Raw genomic sequence first — 15,931 nt, 5'->3', positions numbered from 1 at the left:
GACGAGGTATACAGTGGATGGGGTATTCCGTTGAAGGGGTATTCAGTGGAGGGGGTATCATCCAGTGGACAGGCTATCCAGTGAATGGGGTATTCAGTGGACGAGGTATACAGTGTACGGGGTATCCAGTGGATGGGGTATACAGTGGACAAGGTATACAGTGTACGGGGTATCCAGTGGATGGGGTATTCAGTGGACAAGGTATACAGTGGATGGGGTATTCAGTGGACGGGCTATTCAGCAGACGGGGTATCCAGTGGATGGGGTATTCAGTGGACAGGGTATTCAACGGACGGGGTATCCAGTGGACGAGGTATACAGTGGATGGGTATTCAGTGGACAAGGTATACAGTGGATGGGGTATTCAGTAAATGGGGTAGTCGGCGGACGGGGTATCCATTGGATGGGGTATTCAGTGGACAGGGTATCCAGTGGATGGGGTATACAGTGGACGGAGTATACAGTGGCTCTAGTGAGATTTCACAATACAGGGAGTTATCAGATTCAAGCTGAAGATGGCTACATCTGTATATATTCCCAGTACTGTACAAAAGTTTTAGGCAGATGTGGAAAAACCCTGCAAAATAAAGTTGAGTTCACACTCCTTTCGGGGTTTTCGTCCTCGAATTTCCTTGACGTTCCCCATTATTCGAGCGAAACTGGGCAGAAAACCGATAGACTCCATTATATTCTATGGGGTCTGTGGGTATCCACTTTTTAAGCAGATTAGGTTTCCGTTCTTTGGGACTTCAGCAGACTCAAGGAATGGAAAGCCGAATGCTAATGTGAACTTAGTGTAAGAACGCTGTCACAAATCGAAAGCTTAATAAATAATGTCAATTAATAAAATGAGGTAATGAAAAAATTGAAATGTAAATCCCATCAATATTTGGTGTGATCTTTGCTTTTTGGAGGAGGAGTCCTGGAAGTGATGAAGATATAGCCCTGATCTCATCATCACCCAGTCTGTCTTGGAGGACATGAAGAGACAGACGGATTGGAGCAAGCCTACATCCACAGAAGATCTGCACTTAGTTCTCCAAGATGGCGGCGGGAACAACCTCCCTGCCCAGTTCTGCGAGTGCCGAGAAGAACTGATGGAAGGCAAAGGGCAAAGGTCACACCAAATATTGATGGGATTCACATTTCTCTTTCCTTCATTCACAAAAATAAACTATTAACCCTTCTATTTCTGAAAGCCTTCTTACTTCGCAGCATTGACACCAGTCTGAAATGTTTGCACTCTGCTGCATGATCTGCAAATTCACCTTCCCGCCCGTCCGCACCCAACAATTCCTTTCTGGAGACAGTAGTGAAGTATGAGGCACTATATCCACACATGAGAATTTTCGCCTCCGCTGTTCCGCAGTTTGTTGGCATTTTGTCAGTAACAGGATAATGTTCGTAATCAGTCCCAGTATTTACTGACATCATTTCCATGGCTGCTCTTATTTTCACGCTCTTGGATGGAAGGATCTCTCGCTTTCTCGGGTAATTGGCTTCCTGGTCCATCAGTCTTACTTAATGAGATAGTAGATTGCCTTGAGACTTCCAAACCACAACAGGTGGGGCGAAATGATGGCAATAACCATCTCAATCAGTGCCAGCGAATCCGGAGATCCGAGCCGGGCTCATCGGGAACGAGTTACAGAGGAAATTAGGAAAACAATATCCTAATAATTAGAAACCCTAATACCGAGATAGGGAACCTCGCCAATTAGGACGATACAGTGGCGATACGCTAGGATAGTGTTACATCATAAACGGCAATCTTAACGTGACTGTTCAGACATGACCTTTAAAAAATGATATGTAAAGACAGAACCTACAGGAGATCATTAAACGTGTTTTCCTTGAATGTTGTCACTTGGCTGCTTTCTTAGTCGACGTTCTTCAGGGCAGAGCTGTGATCTGTGACTACAGTTCATCTACCGTGTCTGCAGGGAGACTGAGATAGACCCCATGCGCACGATTGAGTGTGCATCCAATGTTGGGGCCAAGTTTGCAACAGAATGCAACCCCCAAGTGTCATCCGAGTGCATTTCGTGATGCATTTACCTCTATGGCGGCTTCTGATCCACTCCAATGACTTGGGGCAGGAGAGGTCCTGTTCTGTTTTCACTGGAACTAGGGTTGAGCTGATTTTAAAATTCAATCATTTTCCAGCCAATCCCAGTCGTTAAATTTGCTCGATTGCCTATCGGGATCCGATCTTTCCCGATCACTCAACCCTTGTCAATGCTTCTCTATGGGGAAAGTCACTTTTAGGGTTGAGCCAATCTTGAGATTTCAAAATCCGATTTCCGATCATTTTCCAGTCGATCCCAATCGTGAAATTTGCTCGATCGCCAATCGGGATCTGATCTTTTCCAATCCCGATCACTCAACCCTAATTGGAACCTAACAGGCCATTGGATGGCCCCTCGGAGGAGCAATGGATGGCACATTTGATGAAGCTTTAGTCTGAGGTCTCTTGGTCCCAATTTGGTATCTATAATGGGGCGTCCAACAGTCCTAGGCCATTTAAAATAGTAGTATAATTTATTTGGCACATGCACCTTTTGGGGCCCTCAAGAATCCAGAGAATGATACTGCGGAATCCCCTATAGCTATGACCATGCTGGAAAGTATAAAATGATGAGGTCATGATTAGGAAACCCTGGCACCCATAGAAGGGCTCTAGTATGAACCTAATGGTAACAGTTACAGCTCCTACCCAGACACCAGCCAATCAGGGTGGTGGAAACGGTAAATCGAAAGCAAAAAAAAATTGTGAAATTGTGTGGAGCGCTCGCTACTATGAAGGATGCAACACAAAAAATCTTTAGGCGAGAAGCTGTATTTATGGGATTCCCAAGACAGTGTGGACAAGGCTACGCGTTTCAACGCCGACCAGGCGTCTTCATCAGGCCAAAATATTCCTATGCGGTCAGAACGTCGGAACCAACATGATGAGGTCATGTGAGTGGTAGAGATGAGGGAACCGGTTGGAAACAAATTAGATTTGTCCCGAATTTTTTAATGATTCAGGTTCATCCTTTTGGGGTTCACGCCCACAAATCACTATTACACTCTTCAGATTCCAGGGAGTAATAAGTGGAGGCCCGGGGAAGGTGTGGACTCTTAATACTCACCTCTTCTGGTCTCTATGGTGACATTTGGTGCTCCTTCAGGGTCCTCTCTGGTAAGAGAGTGTATAAGTGGGGTTTTTTATGTTTCCGCACCTCCTCTGGGCCTTCACTTCTAATACTCTGGAGTCTGAAGAGACCCCAAAATATAATAATAGCACCAAAGACATTATATCTGCTAAAATAATTTTGCAAGGTTTACCCATCCTTAGTGAGTAGATCACATTAGATTCAGACAGTGGTGAAAAGTACTAAGCTTTAAGAAGATGTGAGACCGATTTTAAGGTTCCATGTGTTTGGGTGGTTAGGTTGGGGCTTCTTGCATAGTAGACATGGCCTCTGAGATCTGGTGAGGTGACTGTGGGAATTTTCCTAGCCATATACCTCCAGCATTGTCCTGGCTGTAACAGAAAGCTGAACACTGATGGTTCTCCTTCCTGTGTTTTCCCTGCTGATCATTCTGATGGCTGGAGGGAGGAGATAGAGAGGACTGTGCAGCTGTAACTGTGGAGTTGCACAGTTCTCTCTATGATTGGGCAGTCAAGAGACTATCTGATAATTAAGGTGTAGGCTTGCTCCACTCCTTCTGACTCTTCAGGTCATCCCAGATAGACTGGATGATGATGAGATCAGTGTTATATCGGTGGGGGCCGTATCATCACTTCCAAGACTCCTCCTCCAAAGAGCAAAGTTCACACCAAATATTGATGGGATTTACATTTCTCTTTTCTTCATTCACTTCATTTTGCTAACTGACAACAATAAACTATTAACCCTTCTATTTCTGAAAGCATTCTCACCGTGCAGTATTTATTCTACGCTGGCCTAAAACTTTTGCACCATACGGTACATAAGAAAGGGGGAGACACAATAAAGAGTCACAAAATGTTAAAAAAATGTAATTGGATTCTGAAAAGTAATTTCCGTAGCTCAATTGTATAGACAATAACTGCTGTGCAGCAATGTAATTAAAGAAGAGAGCCTGTGTTGTAGATCTGTAGAACATCATTCTAATAATCCAGTAATTAGCGAACCTCCGAGGTGATCAGAGAAACGAGTATAATCATCAGATTGGGGAGCAGAGAGCTGCTGAATGGTTTGGCAGAGGATTTGCTGGCCTTCATTAACGGGTTTTTATTGGCTCCAAACTGATTTTTCACAGGATAGGTCATCAGTATGTCATCTGTGGGTCCGACACCTGAACCCCACACAGATTAGATGTTCTAGAAACTTCCAGGTGCCTGAAGCTGATAGTGAATGGGGAACGTGTACTATTCAAGTTGTAGAAACGGCACAACAATTCCCCAGAACCAGCGCTATACAGTGATACAGTGGATGGAGCTGCTAGAACACCTGATATTTGGGGGTCCATGTTTCGGACCCCCACAGATCATATACTGATCCACAGGATATGTCATCAGTATGAAAAATCAGTTTGGAGTTGGAAAACCCCTTTAACCACCAAAAGGTCTCATGCCCCTCCTTAAAGGGAGTGTGTCACCAGACTCCATCATATCACCCCAGCCCTGCAGATAGATAGGTTACTGTCACCAGACCCAGCATATCACCCAGCCCTGCAGATAGATAGGTTACTGTCACCAGAACCAGCACATCACCCCAGCCCTGCAGATAGATAGGTTACTGTCACCAGAACCAGCATATCACCCCAGCCCTGCAGATAGATAGGTTAGGGTCACCAGAACCAGCATATCACCCCAGCCCTGCAGATAGATAGGTTACTGTCACCAGACCCAGCATATCACCCCAGCCCTGCAGATAGATAGGTTACTGTCACCAGACCCAGCATATCACCCCAGCCCTGCAGATAGATAGGTTAGGGTCACCAGAACCAGCATATCACCCCAGCCCTGCAGATAGATAGGTTACTGTCACCAGAACCAGCATATCACCCCAGCCCTGCAGATAGATAGGTTAGGGTCACCAGAACCAGCATATCACCCCAGCCCTGCAGATAGATAGGTTACTGTCACCAGACCCAGCATATCACCCCAGCCCTGCAGATAGATAGGTTACTGTCACCAGACCCAGCATATCACCCCAGCCCTGCAGATAGATAGGTTAGGGTCACCAGAACCAGCATATCACCCCAGCCCTGCAGATAGATAGGTTAGTGTCACCAGAACCAGCATGGTTTGGTTGTAACTATTTGAGTTCTGCGTTATGCTTTGTAATTTTAAATCTATCTATATATCCGTCTGTCTGTCTATCTGTCTATCTCCTATCTATCCTATCTTTCTGCAAGCTCCTATCTATCTATCTATCTATCTATCTATCTATCTATCTATCTATCTATCTATCTATCTATCTCTTATTTGTACATTCTATGTTGTATTATATTGGACGTTTTTCTTCCCCTTCCCTGGTTTATAATGGTCCCCATATGTACGAGGCAGCAGCTATTTTCTGCATGTTTTGGAGCTTGCTTTGTACAGTAAATGCCAAGATGATTTGTTGCGCTACATTTGCACTTCCACGGTGCCTGCTGTTTATCGCTTTATGTTATAGATACATGTTAACTGTTTCAGATGGGAAATTAGCCTAAATTGACTTTTCTGTACTAAAATTAATTTGGCAGAAATCTAAATGTGTAAATAAATGATGCTGAAACTTGCACCTCGCATATTTTCTGAAACATTGTGTTAATAAATGTGATACTTGTTTTTTTTTTGTTTTTTTTTTAATTTTTAAAGGTTTTTTGAGGATAACGATATTTTCTACTGAGGGTTTAGGGAGTGTTGGTAATGTACAAAGATAGATAGATGGATAGATAGGAGATAGATAGATAGATAGATAGATAGATAGATGATAGATAGATAGATAGATAGATAGATAGATAGATAGATAGATAGGAGATAGATAGATAGATAGATAGATAGATAGATAGATAGATAGATAGATAGGAGATAGATAGATAGGAGATAGATAGATAGATAGATAGATAGATAGATAGATAGATAGATAGACTCTATATTCATAAGTAGCCTATATGACAAGAAGTTAAACAATAGTCATCTCTATCTGTGCCCTTGGCCCGATTCAGGTTCTCAAAATAAAAATGAAATTAAACTAAACTCTATTGAATATTGGAAATGAGATTTCAAGGGCGAGTCCTCTCATACAAAGATGGAGGCAACAATAGGATCGACATACCAGACAGGCGCATAATCCAACGTACAGACAGTTTCTATGTTAGGCAACGAGTTATAATGGATCAGTAAAACTCCACTATACCTCCCGACACCCCCATACAAACATCCTTGGGAAGTGGTCAATAATCAAGAAATAATCTCCCATAAGAGATTTGGCCATGACTCCAACATGCCAAACCCTTCTTTCCCCTAATATCTGCATAGAGAGAATCAGAAGGGCTCCATGGTGGTTGGCCAGTTGAGTCAAAATTGGCAGGTTCAGTCTATGTTTTTGTAATCCATATGTATAATTTGACCACCTCGAAGACAAACAGGTCTGGCCAAATGTACCAAACACCTACTCCATTTGTTATTTCATTTTGTTATATTTTTAAGTATTCACCTACCTCTTCCTTTGTCTTTTTCGATAGTACCCTCAACCAGTCGCCAATCATGCTCAGCACAGCAGCAAAATAGGCAAGGCCCACCAGGATCCAAAACCAAACCACTGGTTTGTAGAAGTCAAGGTACTCAATATCCGAACCACCTAGGTAAAGATAATCGAATAAATACACAGGAAGGCAAATGTGGTGGACAATTGGAAAAATGTAGAAGTTGTTTTGCGTGGACTGTCGCAGTGGAAGTTAGGACTGGACTGGTCAGAAGACACGTGGCTCCTTTGGTGGGCCATGATTTTGCAAGAATCAAAGTCCACGCCTTAATAATATACTAGGCAACTATACTTGGTGATACTCAACAGTATTGACCATGAGATGTTGCTAGGTCATATTACTTATTTTTGGGATTTTTTTGTAGCTTATTATTTTTCATCATATGTCATTTGTTCTTTAGGATAAACTGTCAAAATTATTTCTTACAGACCCCCGTGTTATCTTAGTCCAACACTGGGAAGAGTTGTGGGTATCACACATATGTAGACTTGTCTTCGCTGTACGTGAATGAGTTCTCCATGGGGAAAGGGAACCATTCTGCTGCCACTTTCGATGGGCTATCAAAAAGATCAAGCATGGTGAAATAAAATCTAGCAGGCTGTTTCTACTCTACCCTTGGTTTCTGCCTTGGGGTAGAGTCTGGATGCCCTCATACATACACATTAAATGGTTTGCCACTGGGATAGAGTCAGGAGATCACATTAGATGGTCTGACATTATGGTGGAGTTTAGAGGCCATCATACACATTAGTTAGTTCGCCATTGGGAGAGAGTCAAGAGACCCACACACACATTAGATGGATTGCAGTTGGGGTACAGTGAGGAGATGCACATACATATTAGATGGTTTGCTATTGGGTTGAGTCTGGAGGCCTCATACACATTATATGGGTTGCCATTGGCTAAGTCTGGAGGACCATTGGCTAAGTCTGGAGGGCCCATACACATTAGATGGGTCACCATTAGGGTAGAGTCTGGAGGCTTCCACACACATTAGATGGGTTGCCATTAGGGTAGAGTCTGGAGGCTTCCACACACATTAGATGGGTTGCCATTGGAGTACAGTCTGGAGTACCCATACACATTAGATGGGTCGCTCTTGGGGTAGAGTCTAGACGGCCCATACACATTAGATGGGTCACCAATGGGGAAGAGTCTGGAGGTCTCCATACACATTAGATGGTTTTCCATTGGGGAAGAGTCTGCAGGTCGCCATACACATTAGATGGGTCACCATTGGGGAAGAGTCTAGAGGTCTCCATACACATTAGATGATTTTGCATTGGGGTAGAGTCTGGAGGCCCTCATACACATTAAATGCTTTGCCACTGGATAAGAGTCTGGAGTGCCCATACACATTAGATGGGTCACCATTAGAGTAGAGTCTGGAGGCTTCCACACACATTAGATGGGTTACCATTGGAGTACAGTCTGGAGTACCCATACACATTAGATGGGTCACTATTGGGGAACAGTCTGGAGGTCTCCATACACATTAGATGGTTTTTCATTGGGGTAGAGTCTGGAGGCTTCCACACACATTAGATGGGTTGCCATTGGAGTACAGTCGGGAGTACCCATACACATTAGATGGGTCGCTCTTGGGGTAGAGTCTAGACGGCCCATACACATTAGATGGGTCACCGTTGGGGAAGAGTCTGGAGGTCTCCATACACATTAGATGGTTTTCCATTGGGGTAGAGTCTGGAGGCCCTCATACACATTACATGCTTTGCACTGGATAAGAGTCTGGAGTGCCCATACACATTGGATGGATTACCAGTCCTGCTGATTCAGAATTGTAGATCTCCTCAAGAAAGTTTGACTTTATAATATTAACAACTTACCAGCCACATAATCTCCAAATCCAATTGTGGTTAGAGTGATGACCACGAAGTAGAAGGCGTCTAAAGTATGCCAGTTCTCAATGTGCTGGAAAATGACAGCTGGGATGGCAACAAATAGCACACATCCGAATAAAATGAAGATGACGGTTGAGATGATACGGATCTTCGTCTGACTTACATTCCACTTCTGCGAAGACAAATAAAGCAAACCTGTTACCATCGATAGTAAAGGGGGCACTTCTATAACACCACATCATATGAAATGAGCAGCCTACGGTCCTGCCGACCTAATCTGCAATAGCTTCTCTGTAGGAACCCAAAGGAAATATTTAGGAAAAATATTCCTCACTTTTGTTCATAGTTCATGAATCCATTGGAAAGGAAGGAATTACACACTTTGGATAATCCCTTTTTGTTGGCAGGGTGCTTCACCTTTAAGCTCATCACAAGCTGAGACGCCCAGGATTTTGCAGTAATCTATGGACTCTCACTGCATGTCTTTACTTCTCCTGCGGGGGCGCTGCATATGAAGCAGAGCATTACACTATCTCCAATGAAAACATACTGGGTCTTCCATAGTGAGAGATGGCATTTCCCTTCTGAGCATTCCAAAATGCAGACCCCTGACCAGATCCCTACATGAAAGCAGACCATAGATCAGAACTCCTAAACTAATATAAGCTACATACCAGACCTCCAAATAAACACATCCCCTAAACAGACCCTAGAACATCCCCCCCCAAATTAATAGCAGGACACATTTCAGACCAGAATCCTATGTACAGACCCTACTCTCTACCAGACTCCGTAATATAATAAGTATACATTGCTTATGTACTGTATATATTATACCAGCTTTGTTTTTATGCAGACCCCATACTCTCATTATACAGACTGCAGACTAGCCCCCCATTTATTAAGATCCCAGACCAGACCCCAAAATAAATGTAGAACACATTCAGACCAGACTCCTATGTACAGACCCTACTCGCTAACAGACTCCATAAAATAATAAGTATACAGTGCACATATACTGTATATTTTATACCAGCTTCCTTTTGATGTAGACCTCTGACCCCCATTATACAAACCTCAGACTAGTTCTCCCATTTATTCAGATCCCAGATCAGACTTCCATTTATAAAGACCCCCAGTCTATACAGGTCCCAAAGACTCCATTATACAACGTCAGACCAGACCCCCCCCCCCCATTTATTCAGATCCCAGACCAGACTCCCATTTATAAAGACCCTCAGTCTATACAGATCCTAAATAGGGGCCTCCACCTATACAGATACTAGATTACAGCCTCCATTATACAGGCCTCAGACCAGACCCCCCATTTATTCAGATCCTAGAACAGACCTCCATTTATAAAGACCCCCGGTCTATACAGATCCTAAATAGAAGCCCCAACCTATCCCAGACTAGAGCCTCCATTATACAGACCTCAGACCAGACCAGACCCCCCATTTATTCATATCCCAGACCAGACCCCCATTTATAAAGACCCCCAGTCTATACAGATCCTAAATAGGGGCCTCCACCTATACAGATCCCAGATTACAGCCTCCATTATACAAACTTCAGACCAGACCCCCCCATTTATACACACCCTGGACAGGAATCTGTTATTTAGAGAGAAAATGCTCCACATTTATTTAGACCGACCAACAGGGCCTTCACTTAAGTATTTAGACCCCAGAGCAGTCCCGAAATGAATTCGGACCCCAGACCGGATGGATAGATCCCTCTCTTTTTCACTAATGCCGGGTAGGACTGAAGAGGAGCACAGGAATGAGATGGAATAGTTTAAAACATTATGGAGTCTAATGGGAATCGTGGAGATCTTCGTTGTTTTTGGAACTGAGATGTCAACATCTCCCAACGATCAGGACATCGGGGGACCAAAAGTCCCCCATTCCTCTCCCCCCCCCCCATTGTAAATGGAGAGCCAGTGTGCTTATGTGACCAGTAGGGTTGAGCCGATCTTGACTTTTCAGGATCGATTTTAAAATCTGATTTCCGATCATTTTTCATTCGAACCCGATCTCGATCCCAATTCCGATCCCAATGCAAGTCAATGGGAATTTTTTATTAATCAGAGATCGGATTTTAAAAGCAATCCTATTCACTATACGCTTTAATTGTTAGAATCCACGCTGTGTAGTGAATCACTAAGTAGCTAGAGGATTTTTTTTTAATCCTCTAGCTACTTAGTCCCCCCTGGTGTCCACTTACCTGCAGAGATGGCTGCTCCGCTGCCCAGTGTTTTCCTTCTTTTTCGCCTCGCTGCCGCTCCATGCTGCTCTTCTCGCCTCGCTGTCCCCTGCCTCCCAGGTTAGGAGAGTGTGGGCGGGTTAGGAGAGTTTGGGCGGGTACTGGGTGGGGAGACGTCACGTCTCCACGCCCTGTACCCGCTCACACTCTCCTAGGCCACAAGCCCCGCCTTCCTAGCTCTTTAAACACTAACCTGGGAGGCGGCGGCAGCGAGAAGAGCAGCGTGAAGCAGCAGCAAGGCGAAGAAGGAGAACACCGGGCACCGGAGCAGCCATCTCTGGAGGTAAGTAGCTACTAGAGATGTTAGTTTAGTCTCCCATTAGAATGAATGGAGGCAGCCGGCGCGCAGGGGGTTAAGGATGTGTGCCGGCTGGTTCCATTCATTCCTATGGAACCGCAGCGGAGCCTTCACACTGAGTATACACTCCACTCAGAATGAGCGGAGCGTATACTCAGTGTAAAGGCTAAGCAAAGCATTGTGGGAAATAGTACCAATCTCAATCCCACCTAAAAAGATCATGTTCGGAATTCCGATTGCGATCGTGACATTTTCTCGATCGCCGATCGGAATCCGATCTTTTCCAAACACGATTGCTCAACCCTAGTGACCAGTGTTCTATTCACTGCTATGGGGCTACTGGGACTGCAAATCTTGGCAGCACCAGCAGCCCATACTGGCAATTGGAGACCCCAGTGATCGTGTGGACAGGGGACAACCCTTTAAGGAGCATATATTTCTTCCCTATATTTGAAGGGTATGTCCACCTCTTACCATAGATTTACTCTAGCTACAACTGTCCAATTGCATTAAGCGCTCAGCTAAGGGACGTGCCTGACTACAAGACTGTTGTCTGTTTCCAATGACAACATTACTATTTTTTCTATTTTACTTCCATTGGTTGTGTCTAGCTTGTTGTTATGCCCATAATCCTACAATGGCTCACGTTGTATTAAATCTTAATATTGTTAGAATGTCAGTGTGTCAGACGCAGGGTGTTAGATTCTTTGTTTCCATTCACACAGTCATAGTTAAATGATAAATTCTGGCTACCGGCCAGGACTTGTTGGACAATTGCCCACCTTTTTTTTCTTCCAATGAGTAAGCGAGAAAGATAAAAATAATAATAAAAATTAGAATAATCTGCAATGATATGGCGCCAACATATTCTACAGCGCAGTAGAAATGGGAAGGCAACAAACAAGTAAAAGGACAAAAAAGGAAAACAAACAAACAAACACTGAGACAAAGGAGAGAAGTCTCCGTCCACAAGAGCTTACAATCAAAATGGAGGGGGATCAGTGACATAATAGGAATGGGGTGCCAGCCAGTCATCCCATCAGTATCTAAGTGTAGAGTAACGCTAAGTTCACACTAGCATTTGGGTCTCCATCATTTAAAAAGCAGTTACCTGCAGAAACCTGGATCCCATAGACCGTTCTGCGGTCCGCCAGGTTTCTGCGCATTTTCTGATGGTCCTCCTTGCAGAACTTTTCTTTCCGCCAATGTTAAGCTGAATCAACGGCATCATCTCCAGCACAGATGTGAACCTAGCTTGACGCAACAAAAGTAGCAGGTTCAGGCCGTACTTTTGGTTGTGTGACCTTCTCAGATTATATATGGTAGTGGACAATCCTTATAAGATGTAGGCCTCCTTGAAGAAATAAGTTTTGCAGGTATACTTATAATGGAGGACATTAGTCGTAGGGCTAATGGTCTAAGGTAGAGATGAGCGAACAGTAAAATGTTCGAGGTTCGATATTCGTTTCGAGTAGCCCCTCAATATTCGACTACTCGAATCGAATATTGAACCCTATTATAGTCTATGGGGGGAAAATGCTCGTTTCAGGGGTAGGCAACATTCGATCAAATTATACTTACCAAGTCCATGAGTGAGGGTCGGGCTGGATCCTCCGAGAAGTCTTCTCCGTGCAGCGTCCCCGCGGCATCTTCCGGCTCTGAATTCACTCTGCCGGGCATCGGGCCTGGGCAGAGCTGACTGCGCATGCCCGCACTACAAGCGGACATGCGCAGACGGCTCTGCCCAGGCCCGATGCCTGGCAGAGTGAATGAAGAGCCGGAAAACGCCGCGGGGAAGCTGCACGAAGAAGACTTCTAAAGGTAGGAGAAGAACCAGCGTTGATTGGCCGACTGTATAGCATTCAGCCAATCAATCGATCGAGTATGAGTATTTCGAATACCGTAGTATTCGATCGAATACCTACTCGATCGAATACTACTCGCTCATCTCTAGTCTAAAACAGTGAGTCCAGAGAATAGGTGCAGCACAGGAGAAGTCCTACAGTTTGGATAGAGAAGATGCAATAAGATGAGTCGTAGATCGCTGTCTGAGTGAAGTCCGCTCAGCACTAGAAGTGGAGACATCTAGATATGGAGAAGATGGAGATGATGGAGGGAAAACTAGTTTTAGAAAGGTTAAAGGGGACCCTTAGCAGATTTGGATATACTTAACTACCAACATGTCATTATGCTATGGTTTAGTGTCACAAAATTGTCAATACCAAGTGTGTCCATCCAAGGGTTCATTTAGGGTTTTCTGGAACTCCGATATTGATGATGGATATTATATTGGGCCAACACCTGACACCTCCACATATCAGCTAAGCAAACCGGTTTGTAACAAGACGGGGTTTGTCATGAATTTTCCCCAAAAATGTTTGGGTCATCCTAACCTTAAATTTTTGGATTCACCAACCATGGACCACTATTATACTCTAGGGACTCTCCAGACCCCAGAGTATAATAAGAGGAGACTCAGTAGAGATGTCTACACAACAGAGAGTCACAAACCTCCTTCCTCCATTGCGAAGTATGGTACCGGACCGGTCCCTGTTCTGGCCTCCTAAATTATGTCAGTTGCCCAAGGGAGCTGCTAAGGCCATAGACATCACTCATGAGGCAGGAAGAGGCCTTAAGAAGACGTGGACCTGCACTGGATGTTGCGACAGAGCCCAGGACAGGTGAGTACTACTGCCTGTTGAGTTTACGCACCTCCCCTTGGCCTCCACTTATACTCTGGGGTCTGAAACTAAACTTCTGTGTGAAACTCACAAATAACTGCAAAATGAATCTTTCTATGGTTCGCCCGACACTAATGGAGTCCTTATTAAAGTCATACGCATAAAACCTTAGGAGAAACATTAGGTGTCCATAAGACAAAAATATTTATTTTGCCTTCATTAGAAGAACAATAAACATATATATACTCACTACAAAAATATCTTCCACCCGGGCTATCCCTTTGCCAAATATGGTTCCAAGTTGGTCTCCAACACCAGCCAATAAGAACCCAAATAAAGGAATTCCAAGAAGAGCATAGATAATGCAGAAGATTTTTCCGCCTTTTGTTCGTGGTGAGATGTTCCCAAAACCTAAGAGTGAAAGAGTAAAAAAATATAAATTTTGGAAGAAAAAAAAAGAGAAAAAAATTTCAAGCTTGGATGTCAATGAGAAGTACACATGATTTTCTCCTCGTCAATGGCGCCCAATCCAGCGTAACGTAATAGGCGTGAAGATCGGCCATAATAGATTTATTTACGCTAAGAGATTGTAGATGAAGGTAATCTCCATCTATAGATGTATGAATGGACCATACCAAAACGCTGTGACAGTTTGTTTGAGTCACGGCCTTAACAGAGGACACAAGGTCAGTCATTGCAGCTGGAGGAGAAGGAATATTCTTGAGATAAGAAAATTGTAAACACTGGAGAATTAGAAGAAGAATTTTTTGCATGTTGTGGTGTTGGCAGATCGGGTCGATCATATGATGTAATGAGAACAATATTGTTTCCATTCAGAGCCAGAAAAACCCAATATGTAGCGAGTTCTACTCTCAAGTAAGAAGTGGATACAGTTGTATCCAGCCTAGACAATGCTCTGTGAGCTAAACATACCAACAATCATTTCTACAGTACATCAGTCTGGAGTCCAGGCATTGTCTAGACTGGATATAAGGGTCTCCATTTCCCAATTCGAAGCAAAACTAGCTCTGTACAGAGTTACTGACCCTGAATGTTCTCATTCACTGTCAGCATGTTGCAACACTGAGGCACCTGACTTCCTAATTACATCATGGAAGACAGGTTTGCATATTCTTCCCATAGTCCCTTGCAAAGTGGAGTGCTAAAGGCTTAATAAGTCTCCGCACACCTATATGGTGGTCTCTCCCCAAGGAGTGAGGATACCCCCCTTACCTTGTCTAAGCCTCTCACCTCTACCAGGTTAGTCTCCTCTACACCGGGCTGACGAGATGCAATAACATCGAAATGGCCGTCCTCGGTTGAGAGACAATACCTGGTAATAATCCCAGCATCATTGCAAAACAAAGGCCTCTTGGAAGGTCGAGCATGATGTTAAAGGGAACAGCCTTTATTGGGCTAGTTCACTGAGATTCTGTCTTCCTAATTACATCAGGGAAGACAGGCTTGCACATTCCAGTGAGCGCCCTCTATTGGTTTGCAACACTGAGGCACCTGACTTCCTAATTACATCATGGAAGACAGATTTGCATATTCTTCCCATAGTCCCTTGCAAAGTGGAGTGCTAAAGGCTTAAGAAGTCTCCACACACCTATATGGTGGTCTCTCCCCAAGGAGTGACGATATCCCCCTTAGCATGTTAGTAAGGAAATGAAAGATAAAGTTTATTAAAAGTTGTAGAGCATAAATCTGGAATCATCACTGCACCTGAGATGATGGCTTGACCTATCTTAATATAATATATAATGTACTGCAGCTACTATAAAGCCCCCCCCCCCTTACGCACACTGCCATCTGTGTGTTCTGTGTGCATAGTCTCCAGTGTACGCTATGAGATGCAGCTTAATACAGCTCTCCCCTGCCTCCTGCTTGTAAGAGGCAGGGGAAACAGACTGAAGGTGCACCATATAGGATATACTGAGACTCTGCAGCGTCAGTTAGTTGATATAATATCTGTGTCAGGAGTCAGGGAACAGCAATGCAGTGTGATGAATCCCCCACCCTAAAGCCGTAGACATAACAGGAATTTTAGGTTGCATTAGGGGCACCATATCAGATGAGAGGCATGAACTAAGATG

At 44.0% G+C, this 15,931-nt stretch overlaps 1 protein-coding gene across 1 annotated transcript in view; it reads right to left on the bottom strand.

Moving 5' to 3' along the window:
• The window catches only part of KCNK2 (potassium two pore domain channel subfamily K member 2), a 72,954-nt gene that overhangs the window by 17,442 nt on the left and 39,581 nt on the right, over positions 1 to 15,931 (bottom strand). Inside the window, exons 4-6 of the mRNA XM_075267161.1 lie at positions 14,086 to 14,246; positions 8,577 to 8,763; positions 6,685 to 6,824 (exon numbers count right to left, since the gene is read on the bottom strand). Coding sequence (XP_075123262.1) covers positions 6,685 to 6,824; positions 8,577 to 8,763; positions 14,086 to 14,246 — 488 coding nt within the window. The remainder of the gene's footprint in view (positions 1 to 6,684; positions 6,825 to 8,576; positions 8,764 to 14,085; positions 14,247 to 15,931) is intronic.

Source organism: Leptodactylus fuscus, chromosome 3 (genome assembly GCF_031893055.1).
Source record: "Leptodactylus fuscus isolate aLepFus1 chromosome 3, aLepFus1.hap2, whole genome shotgun sequence".
In the NCBI taxonomy this organism is placed as follows: Eukaryota; Metazoa; Chordata; class Amphibia; order Anura; family Leptodactylidae; genus Leptodactylus; species Leptodactylus fuscus.
Note: the sequence above shows the minus strand (reverse complement) of the source record. Positions and strands in the feature narration are given on the sequence as shown.